Source organism: Taeniopygia guttata, chromosome 25 (genome assembly GCF_048771995.1).
Source record: "Taeniopygia guttata chromosome 25, bTaeGut7.mat, whole genome shotgun sequence".
In the NCBI taxonomy this organism is placed as follows: Eukaryota; Metazoa; Chordata; class Aves; order Passeriformes; family Estrildidae; genus Taeniopygia; species Taeniopygia guttata.
In genome coordinates this window covers 2,104,899-2,120,404 of record NC_133050.1, presented here as the reverse complement: position 1 = coordinate 2,120,404, position 15,506 = coordinate 2,104,899, and the positions used below count along the sequence as shown (strand labels likewise).

Genomic DNA, 15,506 nt, shown 5'->3' with positions numbered 1-15,506 from the left:
AGCTGCTACTAATCCATTTTCTCAAGTGTTATGCATCAAGCTGGCACTATTTTAAGACTTAAAAAAAAAAAGCCAACTTTAAAAAAACCTCTGCTCCTCTCCATTTTCTCTGTTCCATAGTTTATGACAGAAGAAAGGAGTGAAAGATTGTTTTGGGAAAAATGTTTTCATGAGTCTAAAAATAATATTAAAACTGCACTGCCACACTCTCAGCTGTTAGAGCTCCAAAAGGCACTGGCTGTCATTGCGCACAGTCACTATTGTGGTGGGATTTCTACCACACCACAGGACAGTCAATTTTTGGTTTCCTCCTGGAAATAACTACAGCAATTCTGGGTAACATGGTGAACATGAGCCTCTTTTAATGGCCCTTGAAACTGGACATGTGAAATGAGGTGCACAAAGCCTCGCCCCCCCATTTATAGACATTTCCTGAACAACAAAAAAGTAAAAATTAAAGGGCACCTCCCAGTTTTAATCAAAACCTTAGATTCAGGACAAATACAAGGTCCACACAGGTTTCTAACATGGGGGAAAGGTTTTGCTTGTGTCTCTACAGGTGGAGAACTCAGAGGGGTCCCAGCAAAGAATGTGAAGCCCTACCACACACCGAAATCTGCTGACACCCCCACACCAGACAGTGCTTCTGCAAGTACGAGCCAAGAAGCCAGCACCCAAACCTGAACTGTGCAGAATTACCAGGAGAAAATGACCTGCCAGAAACAGCTTGAGAGAAAAATAGACTTTTATCATTTATATGCGTGCATGTTGCTTTTGTTCTTCTGTTTCAGTTTTTGCAGTGAAGTTTTACCTGTAATTCAATCAAAGACAAATGCCTGGGTTCCTCTAGCCAAGCCTGCAAGCTCTTGAGCCTTGCACCTTAGCTAAAGGAACTCTGTAAAAGAAGCTTGACTGTTCCAGTAGTAATAAGTATAGTTTTAGTAGCAATACCCTGTACACCTCCAAGTGTGCAGAAAATAGTTGTTAAGTCAATATTTAGTATTTCAAATGGTTCAGTGAAAACAGGGGAGATGTTGGGAAGGATAGATAAATATGATTGTCTAGAAGAAGAACCACAATAGTACAGCCAGGATGAATATCATGCCCCCACTGGCTGGACAATAACCTTACCTACAGCGGGGTCCAAAAGCAAATGGACTGTTCGATCTCACCCCCCAGAATGTATGGCTCACCCCACACCTGTAACCCTCCCCTGAAACATCAGGTGTCTGTGGCCCCATTGGCCCAAGTCCTGTTCCAGCCCACCTTGGAGCCCCCTTGATAAGGGGCCCCCAAAGGGCCAGACGCCCTCTTGGATCTTCCCCTCCTCTCTTGGAACTTCCTCCCTCCTCCTGGATTCCCCCTCCTTGAGTCCCTGCTCTTCCCTTTGTCTCTCCGCTCCCCCATCACCTCAGGCCTGGCCACGTGCTGTGTCAGGCAGCTCGAGGCAAGGCCTCTCTCCATCCCGAATAAACCTTATCCTCCAAGAGCAATCAGCAGAGATCTCTCGTCTGTATCCACCCAAACTGTCCTGGAACTTTCAAACGTCTTTACAGTCCTCCACATACCCCTAATAGTCCTAAAAAAGCCCTAAAAATTTTTAAATAGTCCTGAAAAGCCCCAAGAACACCCCCAAAAAAAAGAAACCCTAAAAATTCTAATTAGTACTAAGAAAGCCCTTAAAATAACTTGAAAAAATCTTTCAAAAGCCCTGAAAAAGCCCAGAAGTATCCTAAACGCTCCTAGAAAGTTTCTAAAAAGCTCCTGTTAGAAAACCCCTCAAATATCATTTAAAAACACTAAAAAAAGACCCTAAAAAAGTGCTCAGTCCCCAGCCTCTACCAGTCACCCTCTAGCCAGCAAATATCATCCCTTCCTTTTAATTAGGGTCACTGCCTGCAGCTGCTGGGAGGGTTTTGGGGCTGTCCCAGCATTAGGGTCACTGCCTGCAGCTGCTGTTGGGGAAAAATGGTGTTCTAGAGGTGCTGTTTAGGGTGAGCTTAGGGTTGGAGTGAGGGCTGATGCTGTACCCTAACCCTTCCTGGTACCCTGTGTCCTGTCCTTTGCACCCCTAACTCTCAGTGTCAGCTCTCCACCTGTCAAGTCCCCCCTCTTTGCCCCTCAGCCCGTAATGTCAGCGTGTCACCGCAAGGCCCCGACACTGTCCCTTGGCCCCCTAACCTCCACCGTGCACGCTGCACCCGGGGTGGTATTTAGGGTGCGGTTAAGGGTGGTGTGAGGGCAGGTTCACCTGTCACCCACAGGCACCCCCCACTTTGTCCCTCAAGGCACCCCCTGCCTCTCAGCCTCCTTGTGTCACCCTCAGGTACCCCACTGCAGCATCTCTGTGCCACCATGGAGCCCCCCTTTGTACTCCTAAAGACCCCTTCTGCCTGTCAGCAGCCCCCAACCTCTGTGTCACCCTCCAGCCCCCTCCCCTCAGCCCCAGGTCCCTTGGTGACACCGTGCAGCCCACAGACGTCGTCCCGGCCCGTTTCATTTCGGTGCTGTCCTGCTGCCAGGGCCGCACTATCCCCACGAGTTCGGGCTCCCATGTGGTGCTGCAGGGAGCCACAGGGGAGTGAGGGATGGGGCAGGATGGGGAGGGTGAAGGGTGGAGAGAGAGTGGGGCAGCGTGGGCTGGACGTGCAAATAGGGGTGAGGGATGGAGACAGGGACAGAGAAGAACAGGGCTGAGGGGAGGAGGTGAGAGAAGGAGGGGGCACCCCAGATCTCCCCGACCAAAGCTGCAGCAAAATACAATTCTGGTTGCCGGGGCAATGCCAAACACCTCCTGCAAACTGACATCAGGGACCTGGGCTGGCAAGTTTTCTTTCCCAGGGAAAAGGGACAGCGTTTGTGTTCAGGGGCCTGTGGCCTGGAGCGGGCAGCCGCCTGCAAAAAATCTGAATGGCAAAGGATGTGCCCCACACCCAAGCTCCCCATATCTCAAACCTATGCTGCCCTGACAGTCCCAAATGAACCCTACAAACTGACATCAGGAACCCGGGCTGGCGAGTTTTCTTTCCCAGGGAAAAGGGCCAGTGTTTGTGCTCAGGGGCCTGTGGCCCTGAGGGGGTGGCCACCTGCAAAAAATCCAAACGGCAAAGGATGTGCCCCTTAAAAAATCCACCAGAGAAATACCCATGTTCCCAAAAATAAAATTAATAAAAAATGACAACCAAACACATGAAACTACAAAAAAAAAAAAAAAAACTAAGCAAAAAGCTTATACTAACAACAATAAAATAAGTATTCCTAACACAAGAAAGCCATAATGCCTCAAATCACCAAAACACAAATACCATCTAGAAATAAACATGTGGCCAAAAGATAAATGTAACCATAAACAATATCTTCAAAATTCTCTGCAAAAATAAAACATACATGGCAATCAAATAAGGCAAATGAATCAAACCCCTATAATATAATAAACAAAAATGCAATTAGCAATATTAAAAAACCTCACTAATTAACTACAGGACTACTTCAAACTCACCTAAACAGACACTACATACTCCCGCTAATAAAAGCCACCACAACCAAATTAAAAACCTACCCTCTACTTCATGCTACGACCCATAAAAACCACTGTAAACTTTTAAAAGCACATCCTTTAAAAACATAAGAACCGATCAAAAAGAAATCCAACAACAACGCTCAATCCAAAAAAATCCTTGTCATCAGCACCTGGAGCAAGAACCATAACAACCAAGAAGTACCCCATGGCCCTCCTCATACACCAACTACGAACAAAAGAAAATGATCCAAGAAATTCCTCAAAAGCCCCACAGCAAGGAACGCTGGAAAATGAGAAGCCGCGCTCCCGGCACCAGGGGCAGAAGAAGTGCCCCCAAATGCAGCAGCACAGCCCGGTTTCCACCCTTCCAGCACTGCCACAGCTGCAGCTCCCTTCCTTTGAAGCGCCAAAACTGACACCACACTCAGGCGCTCACCTCACTTCAACCAGGGCAAAGAAATGTGGGCTTCCCTTCAATTTCATCCCCTAGAAGAGCAGAAGAGAAGGAGCTTCCCTCAAATGATGGCAAAAGGGGGATTTTTGCCTCAATTCAAACCCTTTAAAAGGAGGGACAACAGGGCAGCCCCCTCCGTTTCAACCTCAGGATGATGAAAAGGGTGGGGAGCTACCCTCAAGTCAAACCCATCATACGACAACAATATTTTTCCCCTTCCATTTAAAAGGCAGCACAGGGATTCTCTGTCTCCCCTGTGATATCCCTAACACCCTGGAAAAGGCAGGTTTTCCTTCAATCACTACCCTCAAAACCACAAGTGAAGGGGAATCCCCCACTAGTTCAGACACCGGTACCCTCAATTTGAATTTCTTTTGTCCTCAAAATCCTTTTTTTTTTTTTTCCTGGGGGCAACTGGGAGGGATTGGCAAGACGAAATTTAAAAGGGAAAGGAGAGAAGTCCCCGCTACAAAGGCGCACCGGCTCACCTGTTTGGCTGCTGCTTCTCGGCACAAAAGTTTGTCCCTCGGCACCTCCTTTGAGCAATGCTCCACGTACACAAGTGCATATCCAGGTGATCCCCCAGACCCTGTCCGAAGCGCCCATCGTCTTTCCATGAGACAGGCCCGGGAGCTCCCCATAAACTCCCCTTCTCCAGCAGCAGCTCCATGCAAAAGCCAGCTGAAGCAAACCCTCTCCCTAAAACAACCTCCCCCGGCAGGAGCCGCCCCTCATCCTCACAGCTCACACCTGGGGCTGCTCTGAGCCTTCCTCATCCTCACAGCTCACACCTGGGGCTGCTCTGAGCCCTCCTCATCCTCACAGCTCACACCTGGGGCTGCTCTGAGCCTTCCTCATCCTCACAGCTCTCACCTGGGGCTGCTCTGAGCCTTCCTCATCCTCACAGCTCACACCTGGTGCTGTTGCCACTCTCCAACAGCGTCTCTCCCTCTCCAGCACACAGCCCACTTCTTACAGACACAGATCAAGCAGAAATCTACTACGGGTGTTGGTTTTTCTTAATCCATCTGGTTACACGGTTAAAACACATACATGCATTGATTGTCATTGAGAGAAAACTTTCCATAGAGAAAATAGTCATTTTGGTAGCACACTTCGATACACCTTCGGAAAAAGCAGAATCAGCACCAACTCCTAAGACCCCTGCTGAGGAACCCTGCCCTCCTTGGGACACCCAAAGCGGCAGACCTCGAAAAAGGAGGGGGAAAGTCAAGCTTGGAGTGGAAAAAGAGAACATAAGTACAGCAGCCTTTAAAAGTGCCTGCACGGAGCAATAGTGGGAACCAGTCACATTTCTTCTTTCCTTGCTTTCTGTGATGACATAAATATGAAGTAAAAACACCTTAAACAAAAGGCAGAGCTAGGATTTTACAGGTGTTCATTTTGGCAGGCTGCATGACAGACGCCTCTTCCGGGACTGCGAGGGAGAATGGCAGAGAACGGAGGCAAAAGGTGCCGGAGAGCCCTTCCTGTTCCCTTCAGCCCCTGCAGCTGCTCCGATGGTTTCAGGGCACTTGCTTGGTTCAGCACTAGATAAAAACCTTAGGGCATGATTTTCAAAACTACTGCCCATCCCCAGTCTGAGTTTCCTACATTCCTGGATACAAATGAATGGATAGAGAGAGGGCTTCTTTCCAAATGAATTTAGCCATAGATACCTATTCTTTACCAATACCTATAAAAACGAAACACTTGCCAGGTTTTAGTATTCTACACACACCCCTCCCTGGGAATTTTAGGGCAGCTTTAGGTCCCTCTGCGGGACGGCACCCAGCGTGACCCCCACCCCTCATTCGCCACCCACCCACTCCCCCACCGCAGTGTGCCTCCCTCTCCTAGGGACCCTGGGGTGCCCCAAATGACATCAGAGCCCCGAGTCTTCAGCCCCTTTTCCTGACCCCCAAAGAATGCACAGAACGAGTCCAACTGCCCTGGACAGCAGCCCAGCACTCCCTTCCAGCCCTTTCCACACCTCCATCCCCCCCGAAAGGGACTCTGCCGCAACAAGAAAGGGGGGGCAGCCCCCAGAAGGCGTGAAGCTCCCGCCCCGCCTCGCTGTCGCAGGCCAGGGGCAGAAATTGGGAGCGGCAGAGGCGGCGGGGACGCGGCACGGCCGGCACGGCGCAGAGCGGGGCTGCTCTCAGCGCGACGGTGGCGGAGCCGCAGGTCCGGCAGCGCCGGGCGGTGTCCGAGCGGCGCGGGGGGATCCGCCGAGAGCTCCGGCCCCGGGCGGGGACTCCCGCAAGGGCCGGGGGGCGCCGGGCTCCGGCCCTCGGGGCTTTATTCTCCGCGCCCCGAGCCCCGCGGCTGCGGGGGAAAGAAGGGAAGGGGCGGCAGGAAGAGAGGAGGGAGAGCGGGGCATGCGGAAGGGTGGGAGGGAGGTCGGGCTCTGGAGGAAAGCGGGAAGGGAAGGAAAAGGCCGGCAGGGAAGAAAGAGGGACGGTGGACAGAGGAGGGAGAGAGGGGGAATAGAACGGAGTAGCGGGGCAGGGACAGGACGGAGTGAGGGCAGTGGGAGGTCGGGTTTGGGAGGGAGAGGAGGGGACGGTCTGGGGGTCAAAGAACAGGAATACAGGGAAGAGGAAGGAAGGGTAGCGGGAAAGGGAGGGAACGGAGCTGCTTTGGGGAGAGTGGGAAATGCGGGAAAGAGAGAAAAAAGAGGAATACGGGGAGGAGGAAAGAGGGGCAGAGAGAGGGACAGGAGGGGGAGCCTCACAGAGCCCCGGCTCCACCCCGAGCCCGCCCCGGCGCCCCGCCCTGCCCGGCTCGGGGCTCTCCTGCTGCCGAGCCCCGCGGGCAGCCCGGCTGTCGCACGGAAATGCCCCACGCAACATTAGACAAAGCAGTTTCTATGTTAAACCCTTTCTATCCTAGAAGGAGATAACTTCTCTACCTCCTTCGTCTTCTCATTTTTCTTCTTTGATTTCAAAATCAGACTTACAAAAATTTACTCCTAAAAAAGACTTGGTAAGTAGTCAATAAAGTAGTCCTGTCAATTTCATAACCTAAAGGTATACTTATGTTTCCACAAAAAATAAACTACATGACAGTCCTACTCACTGTGTCAAACCTTATTTAAAATACTCACAAAAAAACCCAAGATAAATAGTTCCACAACCAAAACAAAACAAGCACCACTAACTAAAACCATCCATCAAAACACATTGTGTTTATCAGTCACCAATCCTAAAAATATCTCTAGGATGTCCGGGGAAGGGAATCCACATCAGGTACGAAGGAAGGCTGCCTCCCCTGCTGGCAATTTCCTGCAGGCACCGACCTGTGGCCCTTGCCCAGCTACAATCAAGAACACCAAACATCACTGCATGATCTGAGCTGCACAGCAGCCACAAAGCCACAAGTCTGCTACTCACCATTCTCCTAAGAATGCCCGGATCCTCGGGCCGCTTCGGCCACGCCCTCGTGGCAGGGTCTGCCTGGGAAATGAGGAGACGAGGAGATGCGGCATTCCCGAAACTCAAGCGCACCCTGGCTGCCACTCACTGGTTCCCTAACATAAGGTCACCCGTCTCATGGATGATGGGAAGGCAATGCAGGTTCTATTTCAGGATTTTAAGTGCAGTTTTGATCCTGTCCCTCGCAGAATACACCTGGAGCAGGTGTCCAGGTGTGAGACAAAGAGAGACAGGGTGTGCTGGCTGAAGAATGGGCTGATGTACTGGTTTTCAATGGGATAGGATCCATTTTCTTCCCAGGGAGCGGCAAAGAGCTGGGTTTGGATTCAGGACGGGAATGTGGTAGACAGCACACAGATGGCTTGGATGTTACTGAGCAGGGCTTGCCCTCCTCAAGGACTTGCAGTGTCACATTGGACAATCCATGTCCCATGCTCTGCCAGCAAGGAGGTGAGACCATCAGCATTCCCCTCCTCATCCCTGTGTCCTTCTTAAAGAAGAATCTTCCACCCACTCTGCTCCAGAGAGCTGGCAAGTGCCCATAGGGAGCCCCCTTACCCCTCCTGGGGCACTGCGGAGGGCGGGGCTGAGGCAGGGCTGTGATGGCACAAAGGGCAGAGCGCTGGCGTCAGGCAGGGCTGTGATGTCCCAGGGCTGTGCTGGCCGCAGCACTGTGACACCACTGTGACATCACCGCGCTGTCGCTGGGTGAGACAGGCCAGCGCCGGCAGCTGCCAGTGCAGTCGCGATGGGACGTGCTGGAGCCATGGGTGACGGTGACGTCCTGGTGACTGCGCTTGTCCTGCTGCTGGCCGCCGTGGCTGTCTGGTGGGCCTTTGGCCACCGGCAACCACGGAGCCGGAGCACACGGACAGCGAAGAGGAGCCAGCGCCCCAGGGTCCGGCCCAGAGGCTCACGGAGGAAGCGAGGAGCCCCTGTGGCTCCCAGGTTCCCCAGGCCTCGGGCTGCTCCTGGCGAGCAGCCACGTGCTCCCGCCAGCCCCCTGGGCAGCCCCTGCGGCTGCGGCCCCTGCCTGGCAGTGGCCCGGGAGCTGCAGGAACTGATGCTGCAGCTCTGGGACGGCAACGAGACACGTGCGCCCCTCTACTCTGGGATGTGGCAGGCCTTGTGGAAAGAGCTGAAGGAGCTGCTGGAGCGAGGCCACCTGCCCTGCTGTGCCTCGGCCAGCTCCTCCACAAGCCTCCATACCTTCCAGAGGCTGCTCCCAGCAAGATTCTCCATCCCTGGGAGAGCCTCAAGGCCTGCAAGGATGGCACAGCAGGGGGGAGCCACCACCATCCATGCAGGAACCTCAGGCTGTCAGAGACCCTGCACCCTGCCAGCAGCCTCTGCTATCTCTGACAGCCTCCATCCCTCGCAGAGGCTCAGTGAGACCTGTCAGCCTGCGGAAGGAGCAGAGCCCGTGGACAGGTCTCCTAGCTCCCTTGGACTCACAGACGTCAACGACATGGGTGCAATCCTGACCCTTTACGTGTCAGTCGAAAGCCCACAAGTCCAAATGGGAGCCCAGCCCGATGTGGGGGAGCCTGCTCAGGAGCAGCTGACAGGGCAGCAAGTGTCCTGGAGCCAGCTGTGGTCATCCCACAGCGGCCAGGACAGCCAGGACGCTGTGCCGCTTCTGCCAGCTGGCAACAGCCTGAGCCTGGTGGTGGAGACGAGCTTTCAGAGGTTCCTCCATCTGCAGGAAGCTGCCCCGAGACAGCCCTCGAGTGCCGCAAAGGGCTTTCTAGTAGCAGGTGAGATCTTCTGAGGAGCTGCCTGAGGCTCCGCCGGGGCTCTGGAGGGGCGCGGCCAGGCCAGGCCAGGGCCCCTGAGAGCAGCCCAGTCGCTGGCTGTTTCCAGTGCCTCCGATGGCCCGGCTTGAAAACGCCCTGTCTGCTTTGCAGCCGCTCCTGGGTCTCCCCCGTGCCAAGCCTCGGGCTGCAGCCCCGGCCGTCGGCAGGAGCAGAGCCCAGCCCACGACGCCGGGGACAGCGCCGGTGCCGCCCTGCCCCGCTGGCCCGGGGCTGCCGCAGCCGCCTGTGCGCGCTGCCCCGGCCCGGCTCTGCCGCTCGCCAGCCCGGCGGCTGCAGGGCGGCGGCCGCTGCCCGGCGCGCAGCAGGAAGCGGGTGAGAGCGCGGCGGCCCGCGGGGCCCGGCCCGCTCCACTCGCGGCACTTGCGGGAGGGGCGGGTCCTGGGCGCAAGGCTGATGGCTCGCTCTTGGCCGCAGGGCAAAGGAGGCAGCGGCAGGAGCGGTACCTGCTGGGCCCGCAGCTGGGCAGCGGCGGCTTCAGCACCGTCTTCTCGGGCATCCGCCTCTCGGACGGCAGCCCGGTGAGTGGCCGCGACGGCCGGGCCTGGGCGGAGGGGCAGCGGCGGGGAGGGGCAGGGCTGGAGCTCAGCCCTCCTCTCCCCATGGCTCGCAGGTGGCCCTCAAACGCGTGGCCCGGGAGAGCGTCCTGCAGTGGGACGAGCTGGTGAGCGAGCGGGGCCAGCGGGACAGAGCGGGGCGTGGCGGGCAGGGAGAATCCCGGGGCGGGCTCAGCGTGCGGAGCCGCAGCCCCGCGGGCCTGGGCACGCCGAACAGCGGTGCCGGGGCCGGGCAGGGGCAGCCCCGAGCATCCCCCGGGCGGGAGGAAGCGCAAGCGCCTGGGAGGCTGCGGCAGGGGGCACTGGGGCATCCCGGGCAGGGCGCAGCGCAGCCCCAGGCCTGCAGCAGCAGCAGCAGCAGCACCTGCCGCAGGGACTCATTTTCTCCTCCTCACAGCCCGATGGCACCCGCGTGCCCTTGGAGGTGGTGCTGATGGAGAAGGTGGGCTCTGGCTGCCAGAACATCATCCAGCTGCTCGACTGGTTTGAGCTGCCGGATAGCTTCATCCTGGTGCTGGAGCGTCCGGGGGCATCACGGGATCTCCTGGAGTTCCTGCAGGAGCAGGACCAGGGGTTCCTGTGCGAGGAGCAGGCGCGCTGGCTTTTCTGCCAGGTGCTGGAGGCCGTGCGGCACTGCATCGCCTGCGGCGTCCTGCACCGGGACATCAAGCCGGAGAACCTCCTCGTGGACCCGGAGAGCGGCGACCTGAAGCTCATCGACTTCGGTTGCAGCACCTTCCTCCAGGAGCGGGCCTTCAAGGACTTTGCCGGTGAGCCCATGGCCTGGGCCCTGCTCCCGGTGCCAGGCACTGCACGGCCCCGTTCCCTCCCGGGCCGCGGCCTTCAGCCGGCTGCCCTTTGGCACAGGGCGGATGCCGTGCCCCAGGAGGCGGCTGCCGGCCCTGCCGACAGGGGGGCCAGCCAAAGCGGCTCCCGGCCCCTGGGCTCAGCGGGCCCACAAGGGCCTGGGCTGCTCCGCTGGCCTTCTTGGCCTTGCGGAATGGTTTCCTGCCTTTGGCCAGCTGGCTGGGGGATGCGGGGTGGCCTCGGGGGGGAAGCTGTGGCCGCGGGCGCAGCCCCTGCCTCGGTCAGGAGGCTGGTGCCAGGCTCTGGAAGGCAGCAGCCTGCGCTCGGCCAGCGCCGCCTGTCTCCCCTAGGAACACGCGTGTACAGCCCGCCCGAGTGGACCTGGCTGGGTTGCTACCACGGCCACGCGGCGACCACCTGGTCCCTGGGCGTGCTGCTGTACGTCATGGTCTGCGGCAGCCTCCCCTTCCAGGACGACCAAGCCATCGTGCTGGGGAAGCTCTTCTTCCGGCGGCAGCTCTCTCCAGGTGGGTGTCCGGCCTCAAGCCGGCGGGCTTTGGCAGCTGGCGGCGCACGCCCGGCGCGGCCCTCACGCAGCTCCGCGGGACGTGGATCTGCCCTCACGGGCCGGCCGCAGGAGGGGCCCGTGCCGACGGGGTCAGCGCGGCACGGGCGGCCGGAGGAGGCGGCCGCGTCCCGCCGTGCCGCTCTCCCGCGCGGGGCCGAGCCGGTCGGGAGCCCGGCACGGCCCAGAGCGCTCGCGGCACGGCCCGGGCCCCGCGGGTGACGGGGGCAGCTGGGCAGGAGACTTCTGGCGGTGACCGGCGCTTTCTGGCTTCTCTCCCCAGAGCTCCAGCACCTGATCCGATGGTGTTTGGCCAAGCACCCTGCGGACAGGCCGGAGCTGGAGGAGATCTCGCGCCACCATTGGGTGTGGGGCCGGCGTTTTTGATGCCTTGCCGGAGCCTCTGCAGCACCCACTTACCGAGCCCCACGCAGGACTGAGGACCTGGAAAATAAAACAGCAAACCCATTTTGGTGTGTCAAGGCCGGTCCTTGTCAGCAACTTCAGCTAAAGAAACGTCTTGGGAAAAGGGGGAATCAGAGTGCTGCCTTCAGCCTTTGGCAAGCTTTCCATGCCTGTCCTCCAGAGTGGTACTTTATATCTTCAAGCTCAGGCCGTAGTGCGGGTCGGAGGGGCTTTGTCGAGCCAAGAAATGCAGCAGTGAAACAACAGCTGCCCTTTCAAAGTGGCAGGGCTTCTTGGTGTCTCTTGAAGTGACACACAGGTCCATTGTGCATTCCAAGGGTCCGTGGCTTTCAGGGACAGAGACCTTCCTCTCTTACCAGAGCTCTGAGGAGAGCCGTAAGCTACAAAATATCATTTCAGGTTGAGCCCTGCTGAACTCTTTTTCTTTCTTCCTATGAAATGGGAGGCAGAGCTGGGCACTTGAGCAGCTTGGTCTGCACCATCCTAAGTCATGTGCATGGAGCCCACAGGAAATGTTGAGATGCCGGAGTCATTCCCATGGTGCTGGTCTCATTTTACCCCCCAAAAGTATCTTCTGCTGCCTTAAAAACAACCAATGGTAATGGAAAGTGCAGTAACCAGTCACAGGAAAGCACCCAGCTGCCTGCCTGTGGGCAGGTGCCATCTACTAAACCTGTGCCACCTTCTGCCTACTGCTCTGACCTCCCAAAACAGGGTTTGGGAAATAAATGTGGGTTGTTTTTTTTTTTCAGAAATGTGCCTGATCTTTCAGTTTTCTTCCCTTTTATGCAGGCTGCTGAAGCTCTTGTGCCCTGAATGGCTCTCCCAGTCCCTACCTGAAGACCTGACCTGAGCCGTGATCCTTCCAGCCAGTACCCCACTGTGATGTGATGGTGAGAGTGTGTCAGCCATGGTCTGCAGCCTGAGCTGGGAGTGGTAATTATCCCTTTTCCAATGACCTGTGAGTGGTGACTGCCAATTGTCCAAGGGCCAGGACACATTTCCTCCAGGAGCTGGAGGTCCCTGTGTCCCCACAGCCCCGGGATGTTGGTGACCGCAGGCCCAGAGCCACTGAGTCCTCTGTACAAGGACTAATTGCAAGCTGTAACGTGAAATTTTTATTATGAGTCATTTGCTCCTTTTAGCTATGTTATCTTTAGAATAATGTTTTTCTATTTTATTGTGTTATTATATTGTGGTATTGCCTTATTGTGTTGTTGTTACACAGATATTACATTTCCAAAGGTGCGGTAGTGGATCAGCTGGGTGGGGATTTGAATTCTACACCCCTGCACTGGGCCATCAGGTAGTGCTGCTTGCAACCCCTAACTGCAAATCTGTAGGTCTCAGATTCAGTCAAAGAGAGAAACGGAGAGTTTCTAGCCAGGCAGAAGCCTAGGAAAGAGTTGGAGAAGAATGTAAATAATTCTTTATCTCTCTTGTTGTTCACATTGTTTATAGTTAAGTTCTATCACTGTGCATCAAGCACTCTGCACCAATGGTGTGGGCTGTTTTCACTTCAGGACCAATGGAATTGTTCCTCACGAAGCTCTGTATAAAAGAGCGGTGTATTTTAAATAAACCGGAGTTTTACTCTCAGCAGCCTTCTGAGTCAGTCTTCTCATTCCCGTCCTGCCTCAACAGTGACACCAAGGGAACCCTACAAACTGACATCAGGAACCTGGACTGGTGAGTTTTCTTTCCCAGGGAAAAAGGCTGGTGTTTGTGTTCAGGGCCCTGAGCAGGTTTGGTTTGGGCTCCATCTACTTTGATCCCTCCCCTAACGTATTTATAGACATGGATAGGATCACCCTAAACTTTCTCTTTTCCAGACCAAGAGTTCCATCTTCCTCCATCTTGCCTTACGGCAGAGTTGTTCCAGTCCCTCCATCATCATCTTCACAGCCCTTCACTGCTTTCTTCTGAGCTGAGGAGCCCCAGCCTGGAACCAGCCCTAGAGGTGCTCAGCAGTGCTGAGCAGAGGAGAAGGATCCCCTCCCTTGGCCTGCTGGCTGCACTCTCGGTGCAGCTCAGGATCCCAGAAGAGTGCATATTTTGGCTTATGGTGACCTTGGTGCTCTCCAGGACCTCCAAAGCCTTTCCTGGCAAAAGCTTTCCAGCCCAGATAGAATGGCCCCCAGTATGCTCTGGTGCCTGCCTGGTAGTGTTCCTCTCCTGGAACAGGACTTTGGGCTTCCCCTTCTTGAACATGGTGATGTTCCTGTCAGCCCATTTCTCAGGCTTGTCAATGGCAATATTATCCTTCGCCGCTTCCTTCGAATATTGTCCCATATTTGGCGCTGATGTTGCATTGTTCTGAGAAAGAGAACCCCATAGGACTGTAGAACAAGAATTTTTGTGGCAGTGACTGCTGTGTGCAAGAGTTTCCATTTGTCTTTCTCAATAAATATACAAGGAAGTGTAATACTCAGCTGGCCAAAGAAGAGACTACTTTCAAGGCCCAAGCCACCGGGAGTGGGTGTGTGGTGGAGGACCTGGGCCATGCCTAAGGCTGGCTCAAGAGTCTCTAAGTGACTAGGGGAGATCAGCACCGAGGGTCAGACTGGATCCCCTGGTTCATTGGCAGAAGGTAAAACCCAGTATGTACAATACTGGTTTGATCAGAGGGAGGTTCAAAGAGCTGGAATACCTGTTGAAAAAAACCTTTCATTTTGAAAAAGGAAGATATTTCACTTCATTTCTTGAATTCCTATCTTATTTAAAGAAAAAAAAAGTTCAAAGATAAGCAAGTATGGATCTCATAGAACTGATTAGTATCTATGTTTTCTAATTCCGTTTTTAAACTTGTGTGTTAAGCAACTGAATTAAAACATGTTGCTGTAATTGTGGGTTGAGGCATGTATTATCTGCATTAATATTTTTTATTATTTATGAGATATAGGCATTTTTCAAATCTTTGCATAAAACTTCTTGGCTAATGCAATCTAAGTACCTAAATATAATTAGTGGAACAGTTTGTTAGCATAATCATTGCCATGGGCTGTAATTAACATAAATTTTAATTTCATGACCTTGTAGAAGAGATTATAATTGCACAAACCATCATTGTGCTGAGAATGTTTTCCTCTTGAATGTTGATTTTTGAAGATGATCACCATAATATTTTGAAATTATTATTATTGTAGTACTCATCTGCATTCAGAGAATCAGAGAATGGTTTGGATTAGAAGGGGACTTTGTAATCATAAAGCTTGTAGATCATCTGGTTCCACCCTCCCTGCCACAGGCAGCAACACATTCCTCTAGACCAGTTTGCTCCAAGCCCTGTCCAGTCTGGCCTTGAACACTTCCAGGGATGGGGCAGCCATCTCCAGGACAGCTTCTCCAGGAAACCTGTGCCAGGGCCTCACCACCCTCACATGGGATAGTTTGTCCCCATCTAACCCTGCCCTCTGGGAGTGGGAAGACATCCCCCTTTGTCTTGACACGCCAGACCCTTGGAAACAGTCATTCTCCATCTTTCTTTCTCATATGCTCCCTTCAGAAACAGCAAGGCCACCATTAGGCCACCCCAAATATGCCCTGGCTACTCTTCTTAGGGACAATTTACCAGAGCCTTGCTGGCTGGGATTCTAATTTGTTAATTCATACATCTTAGATACTAATGAATGTTCAAAGGGAACAAATTCTTTGATTTGTACTCAGCATCCTGTATCTGGGCACCAAGAGGTTTGCTGAGTGGGAATGATGGAATTGGTGGAATTGTGGGGACACACACATAAAACTTCTGCCAGTTTTAGGTTCATGTCTCAAGCACCAACTATCCATTGCCATCTTGGTGAAGAGAATTCTAAATCCAAATGGATTTTTTCAGGCTGTGAACTGCAAGCCATGCAGTGGGGTCCATCCTGCACCATGCAGACCTGCCATGCCAGTATTGACAGCTGGGCTGAGCAGCACCACTG

The 15,506-nt window shown here is 54.3% G+C and overlaps 1 protein-coding gene and 1 long non-coding RNA gene across 2 annotated transcripts; both read left to right on the top strand.

Moving 5' to 3' along the window:
• The first annotated feature begins 10,560 nt into the window (after nt 1-10,560).
• Nucleotides 10,561-11,572, top strand: LOC140680622 (uncharacterized). Its single transcript, XM_072918595.1, has 2 exons — nt 10,561-11,116; nt 11,438-11,572. Exons 1-2 carry the CDS (start codon nt 10,561-10,563, stop codon nt 11,539-11,541), a joined length of 660 nt encoding a protein of 219 aa, XP_072774696.1. The 3' UTR covers nt 11,542-11,572.
• A 767-nt stretch (nt 11,573-12,339) lies between these two features.
• On the top strand, nt 12,340-13,773 carry LOC140680626 (uncharacterized). Its single transcript, XR_012051985.1, has 3 exons — nt 12,340-12,516; nt 13,225-13,269; nt 13,413-13,773. It is a non-coding gene; the product is annotated as an uncharacterized lncRNA (long non-coding RNA).
• Nucleotides 13,774-15,506: the final 1,733 nt, after the last annotated feature.

What these genes read in the sequence shown, in the direction of transcription:
- LOC140680622 (XM_072918595.1), top strand. Translation starts at nt 10,561, where the DNA reads ATGGCCTGGGCCCTGCTCCCGGTGCCAGGCACTGCACGGCCCCGTTCC. An exon ending in CCGGCGGCAGCTCTCTCCAG is followed by an intron (nt 11,117 to 11,437) that starts GTGGGTGTCCGG and finishes TTCTCTCCCCAG; the next exon opens with AGCTCCAGCACCTGATCCGA.